Source organism: Telmatherina bonti (genome assembly GCF_933228915.1).
Source record: "Telmatherina bonti genome assembly, chromosome: 21".
NCBI classification, from domain to species: domain Eukaryota; kingdom Metazoa; phylum Chordata; class Actinopteri; order Atheriniformes; family Telmatherinidae; genus Telmatherina; species Telmatherina bonti.
This window is the reverse complement of record NC_136630.1, coordinates 8498336-8509040: the sequence shown is the minus strand read 5'-3', so window position 1 is coordinate 8509040 and position 10705 is coordinate 8498336. Positions and strand designations below refer to the sequence as shown.

The following is a 10705-nucleotide window of genomic DNA, read 5'->3' as shown; positions in this document are numbered from 1 at the left end:
TCTGAACTGGGAAGCACATACAACGTAGATTCAGTGTCACATTTTCAGACAAACTCCAGCAGAACCCAGAGAACGGGTGCTGAGTTAGCAGCGGATTCAACAATTCCCTGCAGAGCAGCAGACCCCCTGGCGTCCACATGTAAGTCTGTCTGTCTCTCTCCTTCATATCATAAAGAGTTACTTGATATTTGCTGTGTTTTTACTTCAAGCCAGTATGTTTGATTTCATGTGAAATGCAGCTTTTCTGCTTCTCCTTTTTCCAAGACAACTCAGCACACCCTGCACAGGATCAGCATGAGCATGTGGGAGACGGAGGATTAAACGGATCCACTCATGAGGAAGCAGGCAGACAAACACAAAGCGAAGGCAACCTGAGTGGCATGTGGAAGATGGAACACCTTTCTTCCACAACAAACATGGAGGACATCAGAGCTCCTGAGCTTCACTTCACCGCTGATAATCTGGACAATGTCTGTAGAGCTCCAACCCCTGCGTCTGATTATCACTCTGACGAAGAGTCCAACCAGTTAGAAGAAGAGGATGAGGGTAATGACTTACCAGTCTCCCATCCGGATACATATAAGCATTTGGTTGCCACTCCAACAACAGTTAATCAGTTAAGTTCAGCTTCCAATCAGTCCTCTTACAGCTCAAACAAACTACCAGCTTGTATTCTACTGTCTAGAGCGCCTGTTAAAAGTAACACATCTAGCCTTACTCCACCTCTGCAGCAAACAGAGGACCCAGCAATACCCAGAGAAGAAAAACTTATGAGCTTTTCAGTCTGGAGTTCTGGTTCCTCACCCAAGTCTAGCTTCTCTCACAGTCAGCCTGCTTCAGCTGAAATAGAAGACAACACTTCTCAAAGCAGCACAACTTCAATCGACACGCTCCAGTCCTCCACTGAGAGCCTTGGTCCATCTGGCCCCGATAACGCACACAACTCGGCGACGTTGTGTGAGTCTTGTGAAGGAGCAGACGTAGCTGAGGGAATGCAGTGTCGGTTCTGCCACGGTGACGAAACGTCGCAAGAAAACCCGCTGCTGTCACCCTGCAAGTGCTCGGGAACTATGAGATTTGTTCACTTCGAATGCCTGAAAACATGGCTCCAGATCAAATTCGAGTCAGGTCAGAAAACACTCACATTAAACCTAATCATTAAAAGGCTACCAGTATCTGTGTAGGCTTAATATGTCTACTGTTCCAGGTTCATTTCTCCTTTTTGCCAAAAAATGTGAGATTTGCAAAGGGGAACTAGTGCTGGACCAAGATAGATTTGACTGGGTTGCCTTCTACATAGAACATCTAGCAGAGGAGGTAAACGGATCTGAATTTATTTTGTCCAACTTAGTCGCTGGACAAATTAAATGGTAAAACCAACAAGCAGCTAAAACATGTTTATTTTTCACCGTTTTCAGGAAGATGACCCAGAGGGAGATGGAGACCCTGTGAGAAGACAGATTATAAGAGAGTTACGACAACTTGAGATTGAAATCTTAGACAGGCATGGTAAGATTATGCTTTGGAACTTTTTTTTTTTTTTTGCACTTAATTCATTCCACGTAAGTTCAGTACAATCGGTACTGCAGACTGGCCAAGGTCACAACATCTTGAAAATTTACCTCAGTACCAGTTTATTGTTGAGATATTCCTGGATAAGATACTGGAACAAAACAAGTTCCAGTTTAGGGATTAGTATTGTGCAGCTACCAGGAAAACTCAGTTGGTTATTGATTGTCGCTGGTTGTATGTTCATTTCTATCCACAGGTCGACGGCCTCGAAGGGCTTTTCTACAATCCTCGAGGTTACAAAGCAGTGAGCTACAACAGCCACCTGATGGTTAATCTTCAGCCTGAGTTCATGTCCAACTAAACACAAACATTATAATAAAATGCAATCTGTTTAATTCAAGTGTGTGGATTAATACGGCTCAGGAAAAAGTTACAGTTATGTTTATTCTTCTATTAGAGATTCATAAAGTATTACATTTATGTGTTATAAATTCAGAGTATATATTAACTTATAGTCCATCAACTGTTTTCTCAATTGCAAAATTAATAGAAATTATGCTTTACAGAATTTAAAGTCAAAGTCATTCTAAACACACTCCGATAGTATGACCACATATACAACCGTACTGTTTCTGCTTCTATTCTACAACAAAATAGTATCAGTAATCACATGCCCTTTTTCTGTTATGCATCCAAATGAACTGTGTGTACATGTTCTCCACCTGCATCTACAAACTTAACGTTCAGAGCTGAGTTGGCAAAAGTCGAGCTTCGACTGCAGGAAAGTTGGTGCTAACGATGTGAGCTAATGTCACTTGTGCAAAATCACTGATGCTCTTCCTTGTGATTCCTGTGATGTGGCTCAGTTCACCAACTACCTGGAACATTTTTTATAAAAGATCAGTCAGTTTGTGTAGCACAAAAACATTTGTAGTAAAAAAAAAAAAAACAACAACACTATTTTAACACTTTAAAAGCTGCTTGGTGACTTGATTGGGAAATTTGACATGCAAAGAAATGTTAACAAAAACTTTTTAGGATAGTTAAAGTGTTTAAAAAAAAAACAACCAATCATATATATATTACCTGTTCCCATTTTCTGACAAAGTGGATGAATGTAGCCACAGCGATGACACCAACACCGAGGAGCATGCAGTCTTCGGTCACTGTCACAAACTTCTCTCTGGTTTTCAGTGGAAATAAATGAAGCAGTAAAGCAGGTATAATTGATTCTTTTGGATGGAATAAACTGTCTTGTGTGTGAATGTCTCTTGCTCTCTTTTATATCTCAGACTGTTTTAATGAGAGATTGTTTACAAAACTAAAAGTACAAAATTCCCAACATTTTAGTACTAGGGAAGCAGCAATTTCACACATCTGAGAAGCTGGAATGAAAAAACACAGAGATTTTCTTTCCATAAGCAAATTATTTCAGAATTTTATTAAATTTTATTTATAGAGCTACCCATTTCTAACAAAATAAGTCAGACATAATTTAATAAGTCACTGTAATAAAAAAGTACATCTAATTAAAATAAATAATTATATGACAAAAAAAACTGCCAGACCCTTTGAGCTAAATTAATAAAGACTAATACAATTTGCCAAAATATATTTAAAATAAACACAGAGTGGTTGCTTCTTGGTCAGCTACAGAATGAGGTGATGAAAACAATTAATTTCCTCATTTTCTGATTAACTTTGGGGCTCCAAATTTGAGTATATTTAATGGGGAAATCTGAAAGAGAGTGCAGAATTTCCTCTGGGTGTAAACAGGAGACAATATTTGTGTGCCACAATTTAAAAGAAGCCAAAGACTTTGAGTTCCACTTTCATGCAGATACGCTTTTTAACAACCACTGTGACAAATGCAAGAACCTTGTTGGAGTGCTAATGGGAGAGCCAGAGTGTGTGGAGATGTACAGAGAATAACACAGTAGATATCTGGAGATTATTGTCTATTATAAGCAAAGAAATCACACATTTTACACCAGAACATCCTGAGCTTGGGGCACAAACCACAAATTATGTCTGTTTATGTTTATCACATATAAATGAGACAGAGGGAAATCATTTGTTCAGTTTAGATCTTGAAAGTGAAGGACTTTAAACTGAATGAGTTGAAACCTGGAATTGATAGTAGTAGTCATAAATCCAGGTGGGTTGAAGGTTTCTGATTGGATTTTATGGAGCTCCTAACATAATAGAGCAGAGGAATTGTAGAAAAGGCACTTGAGAAATAAAAGAACATGATCCTTAAAGTGCTGCTTGATTTGTTCCAGATGAGACTGGGCTCTCTGAAGCAGGTAGATGATGGCAAGTTCAACCCCATGCCATGACGATAAGCAAACTGTAAGGAGTCCTGAAAGGTGTTCACCTGCTTATTTAGGTGAGTCTCTCAAAGAGCTTGGGACGAGATGATGCAAGATGTTATGGGAACTATTTTGTAGTCTTTTGGTTCAGATGGTCGGGATATTTTTGGGTACCGGAACAAAGCAGGATGTTTCCCACAACACAGGAACTCTTTTCTGACTCAGGCCAGTGTTGAAAAGGTGCTGAAGAATCTGACAGAGTTTTTCTGAGCAGGCATTCAGAACCCTGGGGTTGACGTCATCCGGACCTGCAGCCTCGTTCCGGTTCAGTTTCTCCAGTTGTTTCTTCACCTTGACTGCAAGAGATAGAGGCTAGTGGTGAAGGCAGACACGGTGTCAGCATGTTCAGACATAGAGGGACGAGGTGTGTTAAGGTCCATGACTGAGCAGCAGGGTGGAGGAAAGCTGTGGGCTCATGGAGGATGTGTTGTATGTTGGGCTGGAGGCGGAAGGTGAACTAAACCTACTGAAGAACATGTTCAGCTCTTTAGATCTGTCCTGATTTCTGTCAGTCCTTTAACCTGAAGCTAGTGATCTTTTTCATCCCTGACCACACACCCCTCACTGTTCTGCTGGAGCAAACTTTCTCCTGGAATCCTGTTTGCACATCTTAATCTTTGTTTTGTGCTGTCTTCAATAAACCCCCGTCTTCGTCCCTGAATGCTTTCTTTCTTATAATTTGTAGCTTTATCAGGTCACTGGCGACCCAGGGATTGTTACTGGGAAAGCACAATGCTGTCACACACTCAGTCATCATGGCACTGATGTGATTTCCATGTGGTTTACAGAGAACGTTCCAGTCGTGGCTTTAAAAGCACCCTTTTGGAGCATCTTTACCTTCATTAGATCAGGTTTTAATAGTCTGTGTGATGACTGGTTGATGCTGAACAATGGGTTTGTAGATGGAGGTGAGAAGATCCAGATTATGGTCTGATTTACCTAAAAGGAGGCAAGGCAGAGGAGCTATATGCATGGGTAAATGGTTGGTAAAAACATAGGACATGGAAAAGATTTACACATTTAGTTATGGGATTACAAATAATAAAAGAAATGATGTGCAGGTAGGTGGACTACAACTGAGCAAAAGAGGCAGAATGATGATCAACATTTAACTCTGTAATGGTGGACCACTTGTAATCCCTTCCAGACCAACAATCACACACCTCTTCCATTAACTCAGGTCAAAAGGGAGGATTGTAGCATGTATAAAAGCTAATCTCTGACAGATTGAGGGCTGCTTTAATTTGTCTTAAGATCCCACAGCAATAATGAAGGATGAGGTCAGATTTAACATGATTTATTGGAAAAAGACTAGCTGAGGCCTGAGCATCACATGTCCAATAATAATTAGAACAGGAAGGCCAACAACATCCTCCTCATTGGGCTTCTAAAAATATATCTTTGCAATACAGGGAGGCTTGTTGAACAAAATAAAGAGCATGATTATGGAATTAAAAATCTTGAAAATAGGCTTGGTGAGGTGAACAGGCACATTTGGTAAAGAAACTTGGGTAGTATTACCAGCTTCACAATATTAACACAACTAGTCAGACAGTGGAAGGAGTTTTAATTTCTTTGTCAAAGTATTGATCTTATGCAGCAGGTCTGCCAGACAACAGTCCCGTTAACCTAGCATGAACCAAATATCTGATATCTGTAACCGCATATGTTTATCAAATAGAAAAGATGTCAAATCACTACATTAACAAAGATAAGATGCTACTATATGCCATTCATTTAAAAAGAAACTTGTAACTAACACTACAAATGAAAAATGTAGAGTCAAATTTATCAAATAAAGCCATACATTACTTATTGTCTGGTGTCCAGAAAGTTACATTCAGCCTTGACAATAGTAGAACCAGCAAGCTGCTCTGCCTCGGTTGGTGAAGTAAAGCTGGGAGTTTGGCAGGGTAGTGACTGAATTTGGCACTGACATCCATCAACTTACTCCTGACCATGTTGAAGGCTTGTTGCTGTGTAGTCAGAAAAGATAAATATCCTACGGCTACTCTCCTTCTTTGATACCTACAACTCTGATATTGAGCCTTCTAGATTGACCCTCCAGGTCATTGGGTTCATCCTTAAGGAGGCAGACAGCCGATGGGCTTTGTCCACATTATCCACATATCGCTCAATTTCATGGCAGTCATTCTAGATACGAGCAAAGCAGATTTTTACGGCAGTGGTTTCCAAAGTCGGTCCTTGAGGCAACTTTCTTACAAATTTTTATTGTTTCTGTGCTTCAACACACCTGACATGAGTTAAAAATGGATCCAACAGCCTATGAAGTTCTGCACAATGACTCATTTATTTGAGTGTGTTGGAACTATGCTTTTTTGGCTTCATCATAGTCAAAACTCAATTAAACTTGCAAATATAGGAGGAAAAAACAGACAGAGAACTGCAAGTTTATATGACATAAAGAAAGCAGCAGTGAGGAAAAAATAGATAAATAAAACACTCCACAAGCACCTTCATGCATTTCAGTTTCCCACCAGGAAAATTCCTTTATGAAGAATACCGGTTAGATCCAAGTCAGTAGCAGGAAAGCTGATGGACTTTAGCTAAAATGTTACAGTTGTTTGGTTCCAGCGTAACTTCACAGAGTGGTGTCTAAAGCAATTCAATTCAATACTTTATTAGGTCCCCGTAGGGCAATTTGTGTGCAGCCAGTAGCATAAAAGTGCAATCAGTCAACAACAACAAACAACAAAAATAATAAAAGGCAAGTTAAATAACAGTGGAAACACGGTAAGATGAGAACATCACAGCACATGAAGCGACGCCAAAAATAGCAAATTAAAAACTATGATTCATTTAAAAATCCAATGGCTCTTGGGATGAAGGAGTTTCTGACTATTGGTTTTAAACTTAGGCACGCAATATCTCCTGCCTGAGCGCAATGGCTGAAACTGCCTGTGCAGAGGATGGGCAGGATCTGCAAGGATTTTCTTTGCCTTGCATACAGCCCTGCATTTGTAAAGATCCCACAAATCACTTAAATGACAGCCAGTAATTTTGCTGCACTCTTTAACTATGCTTTGTAAGCGGTTTCGATTTTTAAGATTTAACATGCCAAACCAGCAAAGAAAAGCAAAGGTAAGAGTTGACTCCACAAAACAGGAATAAAACATTTTCATAAAAACATTGTCAACGTTAAAAAATCTCAATTTACGAAGGAAGTGCATTTTCTGGTGAGCTTTACTACAGACAGCATCAACCTGGGTGTCGAATGTTAATTTACTGTCCAGTACTGTTCCCAAGTACTTGTACTGATGCACCACCTCAACTACCTGTCCATTTATCAGGGCAGGAGGGAGGGCAGGAGTGGATTTCCTAAAATCTATCAACAATTCTTTTATCTTTGACACATTTATGTGCAGGAAAGAAGACTGACACCACTCAAGAAAGTCAGTCAAGACAGGGCCATGATCAAGAACATCACCAGAGACCAGAGAAACTATGACAGAATCATCAGCAAACTTAATGACATGGCGGTTCTCATGGAGGCTTTGGCACATATTTGTGTACAATACAAACAACAAGGGAGACAAAATGCAACCCTGGGGTGCACCAGTGGAGGAAACCAGAGAGTCAGACAGAATGCTGTTGACTCTAACTTGCTGAGTCCTGCATGTTAGAAAGTCAATTAGCCATAGAATCAAAGTTCCATCCACATTCATATATTTAAGTCTCTCTGCCAGTAGATGTGGCTGAATTGAGTTGAAGGCTGAGGAAAAGTCAATGAAGAGCAGCCGCACTAACGTCCTTGCACCTTCGAGATGACTGAGTGTCAAATTTAGGAGGGTAGCGATTGCATCATCTACTCCTCTACCTGACCGATAAGCAAATTGGAATGGGTCAAGGATTGGATTGACACAACTCAGCAATTCAGACTTATCTACTTTTTCAAGGGCTTTCATGACCAGAGATGTAAGCGCGATGGGCCTGAAATCATTAAGTTCTTTAGGTGACTTGACTTTTGAAACAGGAACGATGACGGATTTTTTCCACAGGGCAGGTATCTGACAGAGCTCAAGAGATTTTGAAAAGATATAACAAAAGATGTCTGCCACTTGCTCCGCACAGTTTTTTAGGACCCGTCCCCCAATACCGTCAGGGCCAGGGCTCTTCCTCTCCTTTACTCCTTTAAAGAGTTTTACAACCATAACTCGATCGACATGGACAGTGCTTTTTGGCTCAGTTACACTGTTCTTCAAAAGCAAAGTGTGGATAGTTCAGGGGCTACAAATGATACAGTAAAACTGAGCCACCACTCACCCCAAAATATTACACTGTGATCAAAATTACTTCCAGTGAAGACAGAAATGGATTGATGCTCTCTGGGATGTTTCAACACCTTTCCTGCTGCATTTCAAGCCATTTAAATCAGGAGCCAACAACATTTTAAAGTAACGAAATGTGTAAAATAATAAAGGTTTTACAGAACTTACCTCACAGTTGGTAAAGCCAATAAAATAAGTGCAAACTTCCATGCTAATTATATAGGTTATATATTTAACAGGTCTGGTAATTACCACATTTCCCCTCCCCTTTTTGGTTCAAAGGCTTGAAATATTTTTGTTTTGTTTGTTCTCATTTCATTCTCAGCTCTCCCCACAGTTATTCTCAGCTGAAAGCAGCTGCTGGCTTGCTGAGTGTAAGTGCAACAAGTCAGCAGATAGACAGGTAATGTCAGCGAAAAGAAGCTGGAAAAACTAACTAAAGAAATCGTCAGTGAAGAAACAGAAACTAAAACAGAAACAGGGCTTCCAAATTCATTCCAACAATGCTTTAAGTGTGTTGGAGATGTGAACACACATCTTCAGCAAACACATTCCTTACAATTTGTAGTACGTGTTCTCACTGCTTTTGTAACTTTCATTTTCCTGCTGCTTCACATTTCTTGACATCCCGACCACCCCAACTTTATTTCTACAGAAATATCTGCCAGGATTTATGTTGTAAGAGCAACAAGTCAAAACAAACTGGTTCCAGACTTCAGCTCTGTTAGTCAAGCAGCTTGTCAAGTCTATTATTATGGTCACCACCTGTTTTAAAACATCAGGTACTACAAGTCAAAGAGCAATATGATACCTCTGTTTCTGGGATGGGTTGACACACTGAGTGGCAACTTTTAACAAGCTGTTATAGATGGCAGTCCTCTGCAGGGTGATGAACTGGAGGACAGGATGGCACAGGCGATAAAGGCGCTCTACAGGGATGGAAGGCTCATTATGTCCTACAAAAGATTAGTTACAATATTAAAGTCAGTACTTTTGGTGAATGAAAACACTTGTACACAATAAGACACTTTGTTTTATATCCTCAATATGAAATAGGTTTTCCTTCGCTTGCAAAACATCTTACCAAGCACCTCTAGAAGTATTTCCACATACGTCAGTGGGTTGAGGACATTTAGCTTGAATTCAAGTCCTTTAAAGACCATCAGCTCTGACTCCAGGATAGTCTGTTTAGAAACAGTGAGGCCGACTGAATGCAGGAATCGTACAGCAGTACCGCTGTCGATGATCTAAAGAAGAGAATTACACGTGGTTATTTGGTTTTAAAAGCGACAGTGTAGCAGCAGCTGTAGATCGCGAGCAGGGCAGAACTTACATGATGATGCAAGAACAGTTTGCTTGCAAGCTGCACGCAAGAGAAGATGATGAGAGGGAATTTATCTTTGAGCATGTCAAATGTAGCTTCCTCCAAATTTGTTGACTCAGCAGCTGTGGCACCTTGCGGCTCAGATGCAGTGAGCAAATCAGAAAGGTGGTTGACCATGAATCTAAGGGAGATGCAAAAACCTTGGTGATATGAATAACAAATCCAAAAGAAACATTTGACAAGTGTGCGTTTTACCTTTGCACCAATTCAATGGCGTGGTATCCAACCAGAGGATCAAGCCTCAGTTCTTCAGTAATGAGGAAGATGTATTCTAAGAAACAAAAGCAGAATACAGCATAAAATCATGTGCATGTGTTTGAGTATTCCTATATTACAGTGTGTGATAAAGGCAGATCTAAATTAGGTCTGATTTATCCAAGCCTAAGCAATTACTCACTGTCATTCATATGCTCTTTAAAGGGAGGAGCACATCAGAAAGAAAAAAAATCAATACGTTGCATTATTTATTAAGGTACAAATTACCCTGCTGATGAAAGAAATGGTACCAAAACACAACTAATCCACTAAAGACAAGAAAGAAAAAAAATAGTAGTAATGTATAATATTTTATTTTTCAACTTATGCTACATAAGATTGCAGCTAAAAGTTGTTAAAGTAAGTATTTAAGTAATTTAAGTGTACATTTGAAAGCTTCTTTTAGTCAGTCTGAAAAGGAATTTGAGCCAGCAGATGTTATGGAACAATACACAGAAACATGTTTGATGGAGCCCTGCGATGAACTGGCGAGCTGTCCAGGGTGTACCCTGCCTGTCGCCCAAAGCCAGCTGGGATAGGCTCCAGCTTCCCCGCGACCCTGAATTGGAATAAGCGGTTCAGAAAATGAATGAATGAATGTTTGATGGAATTTATAAACAATGAACTCTACAGGCTTATCCAAGGTGCTGCTTGGCTTTGACGCAGCCACAGGTTTATGCTGAAACCCTTCATTATAAAAAGGCTCAAAATGAAAAGATGTAAGAGAGACTTCAGTATGATAACAGGGTGCAATGAAGCAATAAAACTTAGCACTACATTCAGAGGATTACTTGCTGTAGTAGACACCCTTTTTACATTTTTGGCTAAAGAGCAGTTCCGTAAATAAATTAACATACAAATTTACGATTGAAAATACTACAAAACTTCTAGAT

General features: G+C 39.8%; 1 protein-coding gene across 1 annotated transcript; it reads right to left on the bottom strand.

Annotated features, from left to right (window-relative positions):
* Nucleotides 1-2255: 2255 nt before the first annotated feature.
* Nucleotides 2256-9964, bottom strand: cntd1 (cyclin N-terminal domain containing 1; the record flags this gene model as incomplete). The annotated part of the gene is made up of 7 exons (XM_079261181.1): nucleotides 2256-2390; nucleotides 2599-2695; nucleotides 8985-9129; nucleotides 9258-9420; nucleotides 9507-9678; nucleotides 9753-9828; nucleotides 9955-9964. 7 exons carry the CDS (start codon nucleotides 9962-9964, stop codon nucleotides 2256-2258), a joined length of 798 nt encoding a protein of 265 aa, XP_079117307.1.
* Between the last annotated feature and the right edge of the window lie 741 nt (nucleotides 9965-10705).